The 19,728-nt window shown below is 39.0% G+C and overlaps 1 protein-coding gene across 1 annotated transcript in view; it reads left to right on the forward strand.

Moving 5' to 3' along the window:
* The window catches only part of CYRIB (CYFIP related Rac1 interactor B), a 73,043-nt gene that overhangs the window by 46,771 nt on the left and 6,544 nt on the right, over nucleotides 1–19,728 (forward strand). The window contains 5 exon segments of the mRNA XM_072034311.1: nucleotides 15,305–15,426; nucleotides 17,000–17,105; nucleotides 17,777–17,913; nucleotides 18,515–18,592; nucleotides 18,692–18,808. Coding sequence (XP_071890412.1) covers nucleotides 15,305–15,426; nucleotides 17,000–17,105; nucleotides 17,777–17,913; nucleotides 18,515–18,592; nucleotides 18,692–18,808 — 560 coding nt within the window.

A 19,728-nucleotide genomic window follows, 5' to 3' on the forward strand; every position in this document is an offset into this window, starting at 1 on the left:
CCAGGGACAGGTTGTCAATGAAATTCTGAAATGGACAGTCAGCATCAGCTTCATACACGTGAGATTTGCGTTTGCACAAGCTAAGAAAATCTTTTGAGATTAAAATATGTAAATGAATAGATATACCCATCAGCTTTTTGACTAGATAATATAACATTGTTAGGATAGGAGCTGCAAGGCACTGAAAGGGCTTCAGTGTAGTGGTTCAGAGCCAAACTAAAATGAAACGTTTCATTTCAGCATTGAGGAGCAATGCAGATGACTGTACTCCTTGCATGAGCACATTAGATGGCAGTAATGGGCAGGCCGTTTGTCAGAGCCTCAGAGGAAACTTCATCCAGCTTGCTTACTGAAGTGTATGGCAGTCTGATTTGCATGGATAAAAATGGAGCTGTTCTGAAGGAAAACACATTTCCATATAAACTCGGGATTGCAAAAGAGTGCTTTTTCACGAGTAAAATGCCAACTCAAGGTGGTAGAGCAATTGTATTAGACCCTGTAGTGAAGATAGGGGTTGAACATATCTCACTGCTGTCCAGACAATAAAAGGAGAACTTTTTTTTTTTACTCTTGAATGAAAAGCTGACGGGAGGAGGGTTTGGCACACAAATTGTTTTGGTTGTGTGTTTATTTTTGATAAAGGAGCTTGATAGCTCTTAAACCATAGCCTTGAATTACAAAACTTATTATAGTAGAGAAATAGTGCTGTTTTAATAGGGATACCTTCTTTTGTAGAGTAAGAAGAGCTTTTGTAAAAATATTTTCTAAAAAATTTCAATCTCCATCTCTTGTTGAATGTATTTTTTCATCTTTATGTACCTTCAATATTTTCTTTATTCAAAGAAAGTTGAGAACATTCAGTTTTTATCATTTTATCAGTATGGAGAAAAAAAATACTTTAAGATCAGCCAGTTTTTCCCTGATAATCTCAGTTGGTTAAATACTGTATTTGGGCTGGAAGGAAATTGCTGGCTCTCAGTCATGTAAGATGCTAAGATAGTATAAAATAGTGTCAACACATTTGTTACACGCTTCCCTTTATCTGGAAGATGAAATTGTAAGGCAGTGACCTCTGTTGGAGGAGTTACAGCACTGCAGAAGACTTCCTGAGATTTAAAACTTCTAAGGAGAAAGTGAAGTGTAAATTGCGTTTGGGTATAAATATGTCTAGAGAAAGCCTTTTGTCTCCTAAAAGCTATGATTTTTTATTATTATTATTTTATTTTTTTTACTTACAGGCTTGCTCTTGGCATAGTTGCAGAGTTACTCAAGGGTAAATCAGAGTGGACTTCTCACAGCCTCATCTCTCCCCTTTCCAATACAAATTCTGTTTTAAAAATCAGAATAATCCTTCCAGACAAACTAGGTCTTGCTGTGAACTTGTCTGGCACTCCATAATGACATGAACTATGATAAACTAAGCCGTTCACTGTCAGCTGTGCCACTAAAATATTCCCAAATTAACAAGACTTCAACGCTGCCACTTCTAGAGGAACTGTGGAGTCTTCAGAGCCTTTCCCTAGATTTCCTCTAAATGGAAAAATGGTCTGAATAAACACGGAGCTGCCTGTATTTTACAATTCTGGTTTGAAGGAATGTGAGCCTTTTTCACTAGGCTGTTTTCCCTGGCAGGGCTCCGTTTTCCTGATATGGCAGGTTTTGAACTCACTGTTGTTCAGAAAGGAGCCTTTATTGATGATGTGTGATCTTAAAAAAAAAAGTAACTTCAGTTTCAGCAAAGGTAGTTCATTATATCAAAGGCAGTTTAGCCAAAAGAACTGGTATCAGAGGAAGCTCTAAATAACCTTTAAGTAGTACTTTTATTAGGCTAGCCTGAATATTTCTTTTTCTATAGAGAAACATTTTCTTGTACTTTTTTTTTTTTTGCTTTATTTGAGTAAGATAGGAAATTCAGTGGCTTTTTATCCCCTTTTTTAATTGTTCACGGGAATAAAATCAAAAATGATTTGTAACTAGTGGTGTGTGGAAGAATAACCGCTAGATGTCAGTAGTGGAAAGCAGTGTGTGGGCCTTTGCATAGGTTTAGACTGAAGTACGCTGTAAAAGTGTGTGTAAAATGGTGAAATCCTCCCTTTGCTAGAACAAATTGGTTAGTGGTGAATGAAATAGCACATTTTATGTGGAATTGGTGACTGGAGTGGCAATTCCTATATGCATTTGATTCAGCATTTAGATTCAGATTACAGCATCTGGACTGACACCTTCAACATTAATAACTTTATTATAGCTCTGATGGGTCTTGAATATGAGAGCAGCTCATCCAAAATCTAACCCATTTCAAGCTCATAGCACCAGCTTCTCCCTCCTAAATCTACAGTTAACAGTTCTCATGTTCTGGTCTTTTCCAGATTGAGTGATAATGAATATTTAATAATTATTTCTTGTCTGGGCAATGTGTTTTGTTACTTTGGGACTTCGTTTAATGTCAGGTGTTTAATTACTTTAAGCACCACGATAACAACAGCAGTGGGGATTAGAATGTCAGAGGGGTATCTGTGCTTCTCGGGCACTTCTCAGGAGATAAAAAAAAATGTGCATTAGATTAAGAAAAACGCGTTTGGATCCAAGGAAAATATTAAGACTTCTTAAGAAGGTTTAAAAAGGATTCCTACAATGTAGTTCACAAGCCCTCGCTGGCTTTTTAGGATTGAGGGCAGCTGTATTCTCACTGACTGAGGAGCTGAACTGCTTCATTGGGGCAGAAAACGACACTCAGCCCGATGGGCTGTCCGCTTTGTGAGCTCGTGTGTTGCTGAGGGCTCCCTTTGATTCTGCTAATGCAGGCAGCCACTTGTGCACTGGCTTTTTTTTCCTGTTGGTGGCCAGATACTGGAGGCAGGCAATGTTCAGTAAGCCTTGAGACAATTGCTGGGCTGATAGGATTATCATTCGGAGGAACAATACAGGGAGACATTCAGCTGGGCTTCTGGTAGTGGTAGAGCTCAGATTATAACTTGAAGCACTTTGTGTCATACTATAACGTTAATACTATTTTTTTTTCACTTTGAATTGTACCAAAATCTCCCTGGATGAGAGGTTTGTAGCACACATCCCTGACCAGCTGAAAATTTTAAACTCAATCCCCAAAAGAAAGTGTGCGCTTTGTGTGTGTGCTTGCATACGCACCTCCAAACTCCAGAGCATGGATACAGGCTTCTCATTGAGCAGAGATTTTGTGCTCTGGATGTTCCTGTTCAGTCCTAAGCTTTGTTAAAAGGAGTCAGGGAATAGCGTATGGTTTTCTGAAAGGTCAGCTGGCATTTTCTAGAGGCAGGTGTTCTTTGGTAGTGACAACCGTGGGTTTTTACATTTATTTAACTTGGTATTAGTTTGGAAGCGTTCTATTCTGCCAGCAGAACAAAGCAAAATTCAAACTGTGACGTGAGCATCCTCCTGGTGTTTTGCCTTTTACAAAGAGTTAAGTTTTCAGCTGCTCCCCAGTTGAAAACAATCCTTGTTAACGTACAGTTTTTCTTTCAGGTGAGAGAGGGGGAAATGTCTTCGGTGCTCGCCTGAATTTAGTTGCATCGTGTATTTCTATTAAACTTCCCCTGGGCTTAGCTTAGAAAAAAAGCACTGCAATGTGTCAGGGATGTTTTCAGCATGAAGGGCATGCGTGCAAGACTTGTTTTGAAAATATGCCTTCGCTTTCCGCTTGTCTGATCATGGCACTGCCCTCAACATCATACAACCCCATAAGGCTGTAATGGGCCAAATCACTGTAATGAGATGTGGCATCCCGTATGTCTTATTCTGCGCAAGTAGGTCAAGTTTAAAGCCTGTTCCTGGCTAGGGCTTCGATTTCCCACAACCTGCTCCACGTGGCTCAAGCGTTGTGCTGGCGCTCAGAGCGTGCCAGGAGGGATTCTGGGCAGCTTCACAGGGACGGGAGGCTTTTGGACACAGATGAGCAGCGTGCTTTTTTTTTTTCCCTACTTTGATTTTGTGATGATGGATTCGTGGCAACAGAAAACTTCAATAGTGTAAGATGTGTATTTACTGCATCTTACACTGTCTGTTTTCCTAATGAGTTACCTTTGGGCACTGTACAATAAAATCTTAATGATGAAGACCCCTCAGAGGAAAGTTTGGTTTAAAAGCATGCTTTTTTCTGAATGAGAATACCCAATAAAATGTGTTGGAGCTTGATCTGAAGCTGTGGAAGAGCAAAGAGGTAGTGAGCTAAACTGTACTTAGGACTGGGCTTGTGAATGTTTTGATTTTGTGACTGCAAGGTGCAAAATCCCTCTTGATAAGGGTAACCCCAGTTTGGCTTTTGTTCGAGTTGCAGCTGAATGTGATGGTGGGTCAGAAGGGGGCACCACCCACAGAAGTCACCTCCAGTTCTGAGTCAGCTCTGGGACGAAGACAAACTGCAGGGTAGGAAATGCAGTCAGTAGTAGTGCTTGCATTGGCTTTGATCTTTCTATAGGCTTAAATCTTTCTTGAATCAGAGCTGACTGATGTGGCAACGTGCTCAAGAAGGCCACAGTTCATACTGGAAGATCTGCTTGAGTAGATACAAGGTCAGGGCCGGGCAACTGGAACCATATCTGACTTTCTAAAAACAGTAGTTGTACTTACTTGAGCTGAAGACGTGGGCTTTCAAGGAAATTGGAAGAGTGCTTGGTAAATCCATTCTAAATTGGTTCGTGTCACTGTGGTATTAATTTACCAAGATAAGATATAATCCTGAACAAAACAAGACTCTACTAAATCTGGATCTGTCAGGAGCCTGAGGCATCTCTGAGCTGCATTGCTGTACCCTGGGGTTGATTCAGGTGGGCTGCTGACACCACAGCCTCACAGAATGGTCACTTTTAATTTTGCCTCTATAGGTTCCACGTGTGTATGTGCAACAGGTCAGCTCTGCTGCTCAGCTATACCTTTTGAAGCAAAATAATGTACAGAAGCGAAGAGTCATCTAACCTGAGCCATTGCATGTTGATCCACAGCTTCTTCCATGAATCTGGGGGGCTCCACACTGTGACAGTGTGCCACTGTCTCACTTCTAGGCCATTTCAGAGCTCAAGAAACTAATGCTTAGCCTCACAGCAAGAGTCAGTTTCTATCTCTTGAATCTTGCATTCACTCCTTGCTTCAAGGAGTGCAAAAAGGGGAGAGAAATCGTCCTCCCAAGAAATGTTAAATCCATTATATCACCTCAACTTTGGTCTAAATTGGGCTTTTTTATTTCTCTCAGTTCCTTGAGGTCTAGCTTTTTAGATTACAACTTAAAGGAATCGTCATTTCTGCAGTTCTTCAAGCACACCAAGTCCTGTGATGTTTAGGAATACTTGAGAGTCTTGAGTAATTTAGAACTCACCTTGGTAAGTATCAGAAATGATACTGCATTTGTCCAGCTTCTGCCGGATTTCCACTCACTCCATACAAACTGAACATGTGGCAGCTACTTGGCTGTGAAGAAAGCAAATGTGATGGTGTCTTTTGCATGGAACTGTGATATGGCTAAAGTGTATCTAGATTGTTTCAGTGTGCTCAACGCACAAGGGAGAAGGGGTCTGTTGAGAGCTTTATTACAAAGAAGTGTACCTGCAGCTCTGTGTTTGTGTAAATTTGAATGCATTCCTACATCACCTGTTGTCTTGTTGCTGCCATGGTTGAACTAATTCATTCTCGCCTTCAGTTCCTCTCCTTTTCTGGGAGAGGTTGTTCACCGACCTGCTGTCAGTAGGTCAGTTGCATTTTCTGCTGAAGTCTCTTTTGTGCCTAGTGTTCCAGGGTAGTGTCCAACCTTATGTTGGGCTTTGCTGTTGGTTAATCTCACTCCCAGAAAAGAAACTGTGTGTGAGTATAAACTAACTTATTTCTGGGGGGTAGACTTGTGTGGAGCCAGGAGTTGGACTCAGTGATCCTTGTGGGTCCCTTCCAACTCGGGATATTCCATGGCTCTAACTTTTTTGGGAGATAAAGGTCAGAATGAAGCTGTTCGTATTGCAAATCTGAGTCCTCAGCCCCCTATTTACCCCCCATTTTAGGAAGTGGTAGGGAATCAATGAAACGATCTGTTCTGCCGTGGCTACATGCTCTGCTGCAACCTCACCTTCGAAGTATTTCGGCTCTACAAGCTTGCCCCTAATCTGACCTTCAGAAGTGACGTTATACAATATTTACACCACGTGCATGACCCTGTAAGCTGTTAGGAGGCCACTTGATATCAAACTTACGTGGGAGAATTCAAATGAGGCATTGAAAATATTTTTGTGGAGGAGGAGATAGTGCAGCTGAAGAGCTGAAGCATGTCAGTAACTGGTAATTTTAGGCATAAAGTTCTCTTTAATCTCTTAACACCATTCACTTTTGTGTGTTAGCTACTCTTCTGTGAACTGGAATTGCAACACTTACGGCACCGTTTTGTGATTGAAGTTTGGCTCTTAAAGCTGAACCTGCAGAGTTGGTTGTCATCAGGCAGCTTGTACTTCTGCCTTTGATTGCTGTCATTGAGAGCGTTTCAGAATGTCTCCATTTCAGCGTTTTCTAGGCTGTGAATGTCCTCGTTGAGGGAGGGGACCAAGTAATTCTTTCAATCCTGTGTTGCAGAATACTCCTGTGAGATGAAGAGTAATAACCTGCTTTCTGCTGTTGCTTCTTTACACAGTATTGTTGGCACATGTGTGAGCTGCTCAGTAAGCTATGGAACAGAAAGCTGTAGGAAAGCTGTCTATTTGGAGAAACATTTGTTTAGATGGATTTTTATTTTTTTTTTTTTGAAAATGAGAGTTGAATCTGGACATCCTAATCTAAATCTTCCACACATAATGGCTAGGAGGTCTGATTGGACTTCTGATTTCAGTTCACATGCTGAGGAAGCAGGACTTGTGTTTTCAGGTGATTCAAGGGAGAAGCTGAACATGCAGAAAAAACAAGCACACACATAATGACTGGATCTTATGAGCAGAATCCACTGTGGTCAAAGAAACTTTTCTAAAAATCTGGATTTTTACCCATTTGTTTGTTCTGCAGAAATTGTTAGACTAATGTTACTGATTTGGCCCTGAGTAAGTGTAAAAAAAGCCTGGGATTAATTCACTGCGGATTCCCCAGCTGTTGATGATTGTATGAGATATTGTTGAATCTTGTGGATCCTGAAAAGCAAATAACTTAGTGCTGGCTGGCTCCTTCTCACACACCAGTTGCATTTGCTTTTGGAACTCAATAAATCTGGCAGCGCAGGATGTAAAGACTTAGTTTGCCAAACAGTTTGTGTAGGGTTCACACTGCTTCAGTTTTCTTAATTCCTCATAAACTCACAATTCTTACTGCCATGCTGCTTCTTTCATCCAAGTACATCAACCTTAAAGCAGAAGACAAACAAGCAGACACTGGTAGATCAGCAGAGTTAGACTAACTGTACACTTGATTTTAGATCTGATGGTTGAGACCAACGTTAGACTGATAACTTTATTTTTAAAAGATTTGAAATATATATTCAGGTAGTATCTTTAGCTTGTCTTGCAGCAGTACCCCACTGAACTGATATTTCAGGGCTGTAGTTCTTGAAGTGTTTTTAGCCTCTGTAAGTCTCTAAGACACTGGAAGGTCATTGAAAAGGCTGCCTCTTTGTGAAATGCTATTTTTGTAGCCCTACTGAAGGTATTGATTTCAGAAACTAACAGTAAAGTTTGAAACTTATGTGAATTTGTCTGCCCTAGATTAATAACTTTTAATTTTTCTTCCACTTTTCATTTCTTTTTAGCTGGGATGTGACAGCAAACATAAGAAGAGCTGTGGAAACTTGATTATCTCCTGGTTTTGGAAAAGACTAACTTTTACCTGATTTTATTGGGGGGAACGCTGTCCATTGGCCACAGATTACTGCTGAGAGTTTTGTTTTGCATTATGGAGAGAGAGTCAAAATCAGGCTTGTAGCAGCACCAGTCCTTTGGAGGCTACTCTTTTCGTAAGAAATAATTGCTTTGTGGGTTGTAGCAGCTATGCAAAGCAATTGCTCAGTCATCATAGGTAACAATTCTTTAATTCTATCAAACTCCAACAAAAAGAGCCAGTAGATCAGAACTTCGTTTTTGCCAAAGCTATTACTTTTCATTTTTTCCACTGATCGAGGAGAAGAAGGGGAGAAGAGAAGCACTGTCCAGTGCACACTTGCTGCTTCCCACCACCAGGTGATGAATCTGCAGCATGCAGAGCTGGATGAGAGCCCTGCTCCAGCTGCCCCCAGGCGTGTCATTAACACAGGAGTCGGTTGTTGGAACTAAATTATTTTGCCATTTTTATTTTTAGGTTTGCTGGCATGGGTAATCTCATTAAGGTGCTAACCAGGGACATAGACCACAATGCAGCACATTTTTTCTTGGATTTTGAAAGTAAGTCTCTCAGCCCTTCACAGCTGGTGCATTTAAAAGGGTAACGGTAGGGTTGCTTATACCTGCTGGAATGAAGGCCAGGGGACTCAGTTGCAAATCTGCAAATTGAAAAAGGGTTGCATGTGGTTTGTTTTTGTGTTTTTGTTTTTTTTTTATATATTATTATTTTTCAGTAGTAGCCAAGCCACCATCATGCTGCTGTGTAAATTTTCTTTTCGTGTGCTTAGTCATTCTGGGTCTCTGTGGTCAGTGATGTCCGTCCATCTGCCTGCAAATTGAGTGATCATAAAATGAAAAATTCTGTCAGTATGCCATGGTAATCTGTGCTGAGCAGTTGTTCTCTGTAATCCTATCTTACATATGAGTGAGTACGAAATCATTCTTGATTCTGGTTTGTTCATTCACAGTGCAGTTAATGTGTATTTTGACACCCAGAAGTCCAAAGTGGAGTCGTCTGAGCTGCTCAAATGTTTTAGGCACCTCATGTCAGAGATCTGGGGCATACCTCTGATAGCATTTTCTGCACACTGAAATGATGTATCCTGATTCAGCTTTCTCTAATGGCTTTCTGACAAAATTATAAGGGCTGCCAAAATGAAAGCTCTTCCCTTCTGTTGTCCCATCAGGTAAAAATCTGTAGCATGGCTACCATGACAATGCTTGCCAATATGGTACTTGGCCCTCAATCCGTGGCACTCCTGCTCAGGACACTGGTGCTAGGGTGTACCAGGACAGAATTAGTCACCTTCAGCTGGAGTCGTGCCCCTTTCTCCAAGGGGAGACAGAAGATGGTGGTGACACATGTCACTTGTGACAGGGAAGCTGCGTTGCATCTCTGGGACCACCAGCTGTACGGCCCCGAGGTGGGGTCTCCCTCCACCTGGAGCCTGGAGGATGGGTTCATGCCTGATGGATGCCTTTGGTTGTCTTCCCCCACCGCTTCATTCGACTACATTTGGGCTGTTCCTTCTTATAAAGGAATATTTTTTTTTCTCTCATTCTTGTCTTGGCAGGTACCTTAACATGGGGAACCTTCTTAAAGTTTTGACATGCACAGACCTTGAGCAGGGGCCAAATTTTTTCCTTGATTTTGAAAGTGAGAAGATGATTTTATATACCTATTACTCTTTGCCTGCAGTAGACTGCATTTGTCATGTACTAAATGTATGTTTTCACTTTGCCATCTTCCTAACAGCTTTGCATGCCCGAGCTATGAATAATTGTTCAGCGAGCTTTTGATGAAAGCGATGATCTGTTTTAAAATATCCTGAGTTTCTGAAATGTAAATTCCTTGTTTCAGGGAAGCCTTTCAAATTGCATTTTGACCTCTGGAATCTGACATGGTTCCCATTTTAAAAACAAAAATGCTGTTTGTTTTTAATCAGAACTTGTAAAATATTTTTTTAAAGAATTGGAATTATTTGAAGAGCTACTGAAATTACAAGGAGATACGTGCATCTTAAAGGGAAGATGAAATATTAAACCTAATTATTTTTTGTGCACTTCCAGTGTGCCTGCAGGTGCAGAACAACGCTGCGTGTGCTGACTGGCTCACAACAGCTATTCATAGCTCTTCACACACCACGTTACAGGTGTGTATGTGAACCTTCTGTGATTTGGCTCTGGGATTCGACAATTAACCTCATCCCTCCTTAAAGAGGAAGCTCAATGCGTAGAGATGAAATTGCTTTCGAAAAGAAGAGACGTGTTGCTTTTTCGATCAGGGCCAAGCTTTCTGGAAGGTTCACATACTGTTGATATTTCTGCTTTTTAGTTCTTGTTGCATGCTATAACATAGCCTAAGAATGGCAGGTAAGTGTCGTTGGCTGCTGCTCTGCATGTTGAATCACTTGGCTTTGGGATACGCTATTGCTTTACCCCAGCTGCGCATCAGCAAGCGTAAAATAAGAAAACTAATCTTCAATGCATTTTGACCATGTAATAAAATACAATGGGATACCATAACAAAAAAAAAAAAAGTATTGTGATATGGATAATATGAGATTTATTATCTTTGTTCCTTCCTCTAAATTATTTTTCAGTTGTTTGGTGAAACAGTGGCAGTTGGTTACATTAGTTGTAACGGAAAAGGGAATGCTTGGAGAAACATGTTTTTGCTTTAATGCTGTTGGAACTTGTAACGTTTCTAAACCCTTGTCTTGTACTGTTGATTTTATCATTTGTCTGTTCTGAACATTTTGTTTACGGGAAGATGGTAGCCATACCGATTGGCCATAAAAGGAAGATAATCCAGGGTCATGTTCAAGAACTGGCAAATAAAAGTGTTGGTTAAAAACAGTTCAAGTCTTACATATTCTCAGAGTAGGTGCAATTTAGTGAAGTAGGGAGAAATGATGCAGGGGAAATTTGCAGCTCCAGCTTCATCTGCAAATACTAACCATTATATAGGACTAAATTACTTCAAATTAGATGGATGCAAGGGGCATAATTCTAAAAATCAATTACAACGATAATTGCTGCTAATTTACTTTAAAAGTCAGTTTTTTATCCATCAGGGTTTGTTTTTTTTAAGTGCATGTTTTGAGCATGAACAAGATTTGGCATGAGAGTAAGCAGGTTGCTGACATGAAATGTTTACATTCGCAGTCAAATGAAATGACTTGTATTATGGCTGAGTTGTTAGACTGTTCTTTATTCGTTTTGGACTCTGCACTGTGTGTGTTTCTGCTGCTATACTGTGTATCTGCGCTTCTTTCTCCTCTGTTTCAGATAGCTTGCCTTGACAGAAACTTGGCTCTGACACAGTCAAGATCTTTCTTCAAGACTTGGCACTTAATCTCGTGATACTTAAGTTTATGTTTTTATGGGGATGAGCAAGTAAGCTCTGTATTAAAACTAAATTTGCCAATGCTATGTTATGCCTGGCCCAATAATACACAGGTTTAGGTATTTTGTTTTTCAATCCAGGTATGAATTGGCTAGTTAAATGTTTCTTGACACAGTACCATAGAGACAAAAATCAAATGTCCATAAAGCTTTGTAGGGATACAGATGCTGAATTTGGAAATGCTTTAGACAGGTTTATGAGACTTACAGATACTTAGCTGGGTGATAGATTCCAGTTATTTCTGTGACTTAAAATACACGCAAAAAATATTTAATTAAATGATATAATGGGCTTTACCCTGCCTTAACATGGGTTAAGCTCATATTTTCTTTGGTCATCCACCTCAGTTACTTCGAACAAATAATCGTCTCAAATATTCTCCTAATGTCTCTGCAGTGCTGCTTGGACGTGAGCAGAGCAAAGTGCCCAGCTTCGGGAAGATAATGTTATAAATTTAAACCAGCGACCTGCAACACTGGAAACTTAGAGCTCAACTTTTATGTTGGTGTCACCACTGTCACAGTGCAAATCCTTTCCAAATTTCCTGATTTGAATAGTAGCTAAAGCGCAGAGTACTCTTGCTTGCAGACAGTGATCTCAAGCTAGCACTGAATGTGTTCTGCATTACCTCCAAAGAACTTGGCTGGGTTTCAGAAAAGCCACAAAGATAACATTCTCTGGAGTAATGATGATAGAGATGCATAGATCATTTCATCTTCAGCAGTCTGGGATTTTTCTCCCCCCTACTGGTGGCTTTTGTCCCAGCCAATTTTAGATGACTTCTTTCCTGGGAAAAATACCAGTTTAAATAGCATTTGCTGTGCGGCATAAAATTTTAACCCTGATTTTATGTCCCTTCACTAGTCTTTAGGATAGCTAGATATGTTTTTTAAATAATCACTAGATATGTGTGTTTCCAGCGTGCAATATGTTGTCATACTTTCATAGCTTTTTGTTCACATAACAGCATCTGTGTTCTTTCAGGTCTACTCTTTTTTGTTTTTGTTATCATGTGAGCATTCTCAACCCTCAATGTATATTGCATTTAGTGCAGAAATGGTTTGATTAGATCTAAAAATCATTTAAAGAACTCCCCTTTTGCTTGAAGGACCTCAGTCTTTATTTATTTATTTTAATACTGGATTAGAAGTAGAAAGCTGTCATGAATGAGCAGGGGCTGGCTCCCTTGGCAGCTATATCAAACCTGCCAATTTATTCTTCTCATGGACAGTATTGCTAGGGAAAAGCCAAACCTTGTCCTGAAGTTGTAACAGGACCTTAGTTGTGTAAGGGGAAAGAGGGAATCCCCGAAATTTCTTTCCTCATGCTGCTGTTTGGATACCTGGCATTGCTGGCTGCTCTTCCTCAATTGCCAAACTGAATTCCAGCTTGCTTTCCTGCTCCGTGCCCTAGGTGGTGAGGGAAACGAGTTCAAGTCCAAATGAAAGTCCTAGAGCTGAAGTTCTCAGACACATACTGGTATCTGGGAATGCTACCTCTGTTTATTTGAGCTTCCAGCAGTGCTTGGTAAGACAAACCTTTCCCTCTGCACCTTTCCCTCTGCCTACCTTGGGCTTCTCAGGATGCAGCACGCCAGGGAGCAAAGACGTCAATTGCTCTGAGCCAGCCTGCTCTCCAGTTTGAAGTTTTTCTACATTGTCTCACTTTAACCCATCTTAATCCATTCTAAATTATTTTACATTCACTTCACAATCCCTTTAGGTTTACTTTTTAAATTTGAGATGTTTTCTCTATAAAAATGTAACGCTTCATTGCACGTCTAGGCAAGGAGGAATTGCAGATGGGTGAGGAACTTAGCTGGGACAAAGCAAGCTGTAGGTTTTGTCTGTCGAAGGTGCACCAAAATAAAATACATACCAAAAGAAATAATCCAGTGCCTACTGGACTTTAAAATGGGTATATTTAGAAGTTTGCTGTAATAACAACAACAACCCCCACCACCACGACAAATTAACCTAAAACAATGGCTTATGCTTTCCAGGAACATTTTAGGCAACTAAAATACAGCTGGTGGACTGTATGTATTTACTGTATGTAAATCTTCATCTCCACAACTGGCGTGGAGATGAAGATTTTCATGACCACGTGAAAATCATCTCCCAGATCCAAATCGTTTCTGAACGTGGAAGGTCACAGTACCACATCTGTGCTGCTTGTCTGGGGGTTTTGAAATGAGGAGTTGCTCTCGTAGGCCCTTCTGCTGGGCAGACCCCCCGACCCCAGTGTTGGAAAACAAACTGTCCTTAGAAGAGAGGGTGAAGAAATAGTACGATGAAAAATTAAACAGGCAGGAGGGGTGCTCAGCGTGAGACAATCCAAGTGGCAAGTCTTGATTGCATTATTTAACAGCACAATCTGGAACGCTACGGAGCTTCACGTCTTAGTCTGTATTTCACTATAGCATTTCATGTCTGCGCATGAACCGCTGCCAGTCAACTGGTGCTTACCTGTCTGCTCTTTTTCCCTCATTTTTTTTTGTCTTCATTTCTTACAGCAGTCTTCAGCAGCTTTCAAAATTACAAATGACCTTTGTGATGATCTGAAACGCATTGGCCACTTTTACTCGATGCCTAATCGATGTGGTGCTCTTAGACATTTTATTTCTTTAAAGGAGTGACCTGTTCTATTTCATCCACGATAATTCTTGGTGGTTATCAAAATAGCACAGGAAAATTGTTGCAGAGTCTGTATAAGCATATTTACTAATAATGCCTCCTTTAATTTTCTCTGCAATGAACCATAAAAATAAGTATTATGCACAAATTACAGCAAAATCCAGACAAGCAATGCATGTGAAACTTTTGTTTTCTCCCAATGCAAACTCTGCTTTATAATGTCTTTTTCTAGTGTGTAACACTGCAATATTGTGATTTTTCCATTTAAATGTCCCTAACTTCCATCATCATTAGTGGGAGTTGTGCATGTGGGTCATGGAAAAAGCACTTCCATTGAAAAAAGATATTTTCCAGTCTCTTTAAACAGCACAAGATTATGAGGATATATTGTCCGTAGATAGCTTTTGTTTATCCCTGTAAAAAAAAAAAAAAAAAAAAGGATTTATTGTTAATTCCCTGACTTCCAACATTGGATATCCTGAATTAAAGTACCCTAATATTTATTTATTTAGTATCATATTTTTCCTATTTAAACAGATGAGAATCTCTTTTGTAATGAGTGACACTAACAGTAATTTTTTTTATATCAGTTTAAGAGGAACTAACCTTATAGCTTCCATCAGAAATTTAAAAGAAAAATTGATCTTGTGTCAGGTAAGCCAGGTCTCAGAGATTTGTACCAAGAGATTTTGTTAAAATGTTAGAGCCTTGGTTTTCTCAAAACTTACTTCCTATTGAATGACGTTTCTTTAAACATGTGTAACTTTCTGAAATGATCAAATATGCTTTTGGAAAGTTTTTAGTTCGTTATTGAAAAAAAAAAAAAGAGACAACATATATCCTTAAATGAAAAGGATTTTTTTAATAAAAAAAAAAAGGAACACGTTTACATTAGATCTTTTTGTTCTCAAGTCTAGTTTTGCAATTAGTGCAATAGAGAATGTTTTGTGAATTAAATCGATTAAAAAGTAAAAGATACAGCTGCTTTCCAACCCGTCACAGAGGAGGCAGGAAAATAACCTGATGCAGTGTTTCCAGATAACAGTAGAAATTGAATGCCTCCTGCTAAGGTTAGTATATGTGCAGTGAACGTGTCTTTTGAGTACTTAACCAAGTCCTATCCACTGAGTTTGTAGTGCAGGTGAGGGTTTGCCCAACGTGAGGATTGGTTACCTTGATATAAAGGCAACCTGCCAGGATTTCTTTTCCTAACCTAATTGTAAATAAGTCAGAATAGATTCCAGGTAGATTTTGGGGATGCTAAATTAATGTAAAAGACCACTACAGTAAATGCAATTGCTCTTGGAGTTCCTCATACATTGTTATAGCTCTTCAGAGAACAAAAATACTTAATGAGTTGATACATGAAGAAATTGTCCCGTAGCTGATGGTTTACCTTTTGAATTCCATGATGTTGTTACATATATATGTATGTAATATGTTCTACTGTTTAGATGCCCAACCTACAGAATCTGAAAAGGAAATTTATAATCAGGTGAATGTAGTGTTAAAGGATGCAGAAGGAATACTGGAAGACTTGCAGTCATATAGAGGAGCTGGCCATGAAATACGAGAGGTGAGCCAGAGCGTTACGATTGTGCACAGCCTGTGATTGTTCATTGATCCTAACAGTACCACTGGATGTAACTTTGCTTGCAGGAGCTGTCTTGGCAGAGCATGTTGTCTCTTAAAATTGCTGTCTTGAATTCCCTCTCTGGAATGTTCCTTTTTTAACAGCAAAATGGATGTCACTTTTTTTCAGTAATATTAATGCACTTGTGTAATAGTGAAAGATTCTCTTCACATGTTTTGTGGAATTGTTGCTGTTATTTTTTTATATTACCACATAAGCTCTTCTTGAGTTAGTGTCTGATTTGAGAAGATTATGGTATGACTACAAGACAATATTCAATAATGTCAACATCTTTTTGTGTGCTAATTGAAGAAGTCTGTGTGGGAATCCTAGCACACGAGACCTTTCCAATCCCTTTTAACTGGCTTTTATTTACTACAGTAGGTGTTTGGAATGGGAACAAAGTTTCTGTACACCATGTCACTGTTTTTCTTTTATCTTCAGTAGACAGTGGAATAAATGCTCCTAAAATGAGGAGGTACTTGCTATATCGTACTCAAAGAAATCCTAGCAGACAAAAGCCTGCTAATTTGACATAAATTTGATAACTTATAGCTATTCATCTTTCATAAGTAACATGATGTTTTTATTCCCTCTCTAAAGTCGTAAGTTAGGTTTAGGAAGGGTAATTGTGCCACACAAAACCCGCAGAAGGGGGAGTTGGTTCATTTATCCTTCAAGAAAGGAGCGTGTTCAAGGAGAGGCTGTAGGATCTGACACCAAAGCCTGCAGCTCCCTTGTGGAAAGGAGAGAGAGACATCTACCTGAGAGGAGGTAGACAAGGCCTGGAGGAAGCTTTTAGGGCCCAGAGAGGAGTGTGTTGAAACATGTAGCCCAGAGTTGACTGAAAACGTGACTTTTGGAATCACAGACTTGACTGTAAAGATTGAACAGGAGAGTTATGAGCACTTCTATTTGTTTTCTTAGTAATTTTCAAACTGCTAGTTTCTGTCTTAAATGTGGGGAGGTAGAATTTACAGTAAGCTTCTAAGCCAAAAGCCTTAAAGATAAGGTCTATGCATTTATGCTTTAAAGCTCTGGCATACTCCATGTCTTTAAGTTGCTGATTGTACCTGAATGTTGCTACTGTAATACTTAGCCTGAATTTCACAGTGAATATGTTGTGATTTTTCACAATTTTGGAAACTGGTGATAGATATTAACAGTACAAAGAGGCTTTGATCACTAAACTGTTTAGTTTGCAGATACCCCAATGAAGTTATTGATTTTAATTAACTAGATATATGTAAGTTTTCATACTCTGAGTAGCTTTATTTTTAACAATTTCATTATGATTTTTTGGTGTTTTTTCCTGGTGTCCTGGATACTTATTTTCAACAGAAATATTTAGATCCTTTTGGAACAGTCTTGGGTTAGTGCATGCACTTGTCTCTTTACCAAGAACTTCTCGGTAGAATTCTAAATAAATAGTTCTTCAAACAATCACCTTACAGAGAATTTTCAATAAAGTCTCAGATATCTTTAATTTAAGCATACTTTTTCTTTCTAATTTAAGGCAATACAGCATCCCAACGATGAGAAGCTGCAAGAGAAGGCATGGGGTGCAGTTGTTCCACTAGTAGGCAAACTAAAAAAATTCTATGAATTTTCTCAAAGACTAGGTAAGCTGAACTTGCTTTTTGTCTTCATTTGGTACACTTGACATATAGAGACATGGATCATATCTAGGTCAACCACTTGTTACTAGATAAAAGCTCTTACTGTATAGATTCCTTCCATGCACTGGATTGGATTTTATTATATATGTGTACCACCTTTTGCGTGTGAAAGCAAACATATTTTAGTGGATACCTGAGAGGAGAAAATGGGAGTATTGTTGCCATCTTCTTTCCCTACCCCTTTATTAACTCTGAGGAGCACTAACCAGCTGGTAGACTAAGACAATGAGTTTGAGTTTATCTTAAAAACAAACAAAATAATAGCTTCTGCTGGTAGGTATGTACCTTGAATTTCATGTTATCTTCTTGTAGAGTCTACAGTCTGCTAACAGACTGCTGAAATATATTTTGCATGTTGCAGATAAGGCTTGGACAAAACTTACTTTTAAAGTTTTAACTGCTGTCATAGTACTGATTAAACCTAGTCTTTATAGCAGTTTATAAGTAAATATGGTAACAGTGGCACATAAAAACAATTCATCAACCCTGCTTATTATTAATTGCCATGTGTCTTGGCAGATGGGTATTTTAAGTGTAGTGTGCAGATTTCAGTGAATACAGATACAAGGTGCAGGTGCAGATGTATATTGCAAAACATTCTTCTCTGATTTAAGAGGCGGGATTGCGAGGTCTGTTGGGAGCCCTGACAAGCACTCCATATTCACCAACACAACACCTGGAGCGAGAGCAGGCTCTTGCTAAGCAGTTTGCAGAAATTCTTCACTTCACACTCCGGTTTGATGAGCTTAAGGTAAGAACTTGACAGGATTTTGTAAGTGCAAATGTTCAGAAGAAGAACATAGTCTGCTTACTGAAGGAGTTTGTCTTGTGTTCTGTTCTAGAATAGATTGTGTATTAGATGCTCAAATACCTGCTATATACGGCTAGTTCACACAACCTATGGTTAGATTAAACTGGAACACAGAAGAAATATATTAGCTTTAGGCACTTGTTATATTTTGGTACATATTAATCATGTTTCTTAAGCTGAATTTGGCAGATCTCTTGCGATAATGCTGCCGCTGCTTCTTCTATATGCACATCCAATTGTTCAGGTATTTTGTTACTAATGTGCAAGGAACTAAGCTGAGATGATATTAATGTACTGGTCTAATTCAAGTCACATTTCCAGAACTTTTTCAACCTACTAATCTCAAACTCCTATTAGAAGACCAACTGCTTTTCATGTTCTCATTAGGTCTTGTTGTGAGAATCTCTGTTTGCAACATCACAGGACTTTACTTCAGAAGGCTGAATGTTTCTTGATCTCAGTATTAAGTTTTATGAAAACTTATCTTTATATCTTTCTTGAGATGTTTGGAACAACTTTTTTTTCTTCCATATCTATGTAGATGACAAACCCTGCTATACAGAACGACTTCAGCTACTATAGAAGAACTCTGAGCCGTATGAGGATTAACAATGTCCCAGTAGGTAACCCTTAGATGAGAAGAGATTTACCTTTATACTATCACCTATTTTTTTCCACATAAAGAACAACTGAACTCTTCTCTCCTTCTGTTTTATAGGCAGAAGGAGAAAATGAAGTAAATAATGAGTTGGCAAACAGAATGTCTTTATTTTACGCTGAAGCAACACCAATGTTGAAAACCTTAAGTGATGCTACAACAAAATTTGTGTCCGAGGTAAGAATATAAACTTATGGGTTGGATAGTGTACCTCAAAACCATGCAGGGACAGACATTGTTTTAGAAACACAAAACTTTTACCAGGCTTAATCTGTCATCCAGAAACGAAACTTGCTTTTTGGGTCCTCAAGAAACATGAAGCGTCTTTCTCAGATGCTGTAGGAATTAGGGTCCCTGTGAAGGTTTGTATTTAAAAAAAAAAAAAAAAAAAAAAAAGAAACACTTCTAGTGAAAGCTTTTCTCCAGGAGGAAGGTGAGGGAGGTAAGTGTGTCGCCTATGCTTTGGTGGTGGCTTGGATCAGAAACTAAAATTTTGAGGGAAGCAGCTTGATTTTTTTGTGTGCCCTTGAAATAGGGAAGGGGATTGCAATATTGCTTCCTTTTCTCCTTCCCAAAACACCTTTGTGCTTGACTATATAATGTTAAGTATGCTTACGTTACTGGGGAAGGAGAGAGGAGACAGAACTGAACAAGTATTCCAAGATTATAATCCATCCTTGTTTCTTCTTATCTAAATATCAATGATAGACTCTTGCCACTACAAGTATCGTGATTGGCTTCTGATAATTATACAATGAATTTTGTCCTAAATGGGAAGAATACACATCATTTAATAACTTGTTCATTCAACTTTACACTTGAAATGCCTTGAAAAATTCCATCTCATTTTACATTTCTTTGACTGAAATCTGAAACAATTTTAAGTCTTACTGTTCCAGCACATGCACAGAAATTACTACAGAAATTTCTGTATTACTTTTTCTGTAATACTTCTTAGATTTTTGTTTAAACTCACCAAAAGTCAATGGTGTGTGATAGTTCTACAAGCATGCAAAACCTATATAATAGGCTCCAGTAGTGTAGACTATGCTCTATGGGTTGCTAATTTTTAAAGTAATGTTTAAAAACAAAAATGC

This window comes from Anas platyrhynchos, chromosome 2, assembly GCF_047663525.1.
Source record: "Anas platyrhynchos isolate ZD024472 breed Pekin duck chromosome 2, IASCAAS_PekinDuck_T2T, whole genome shotgun sequence".
In the NCBI taxonomy this organism is placed as follows: Eukaryota; Metazoa; Chordata; class Aves; order Anseriformes; family Anatidae; genus Anas; species Anas platyrhynchos.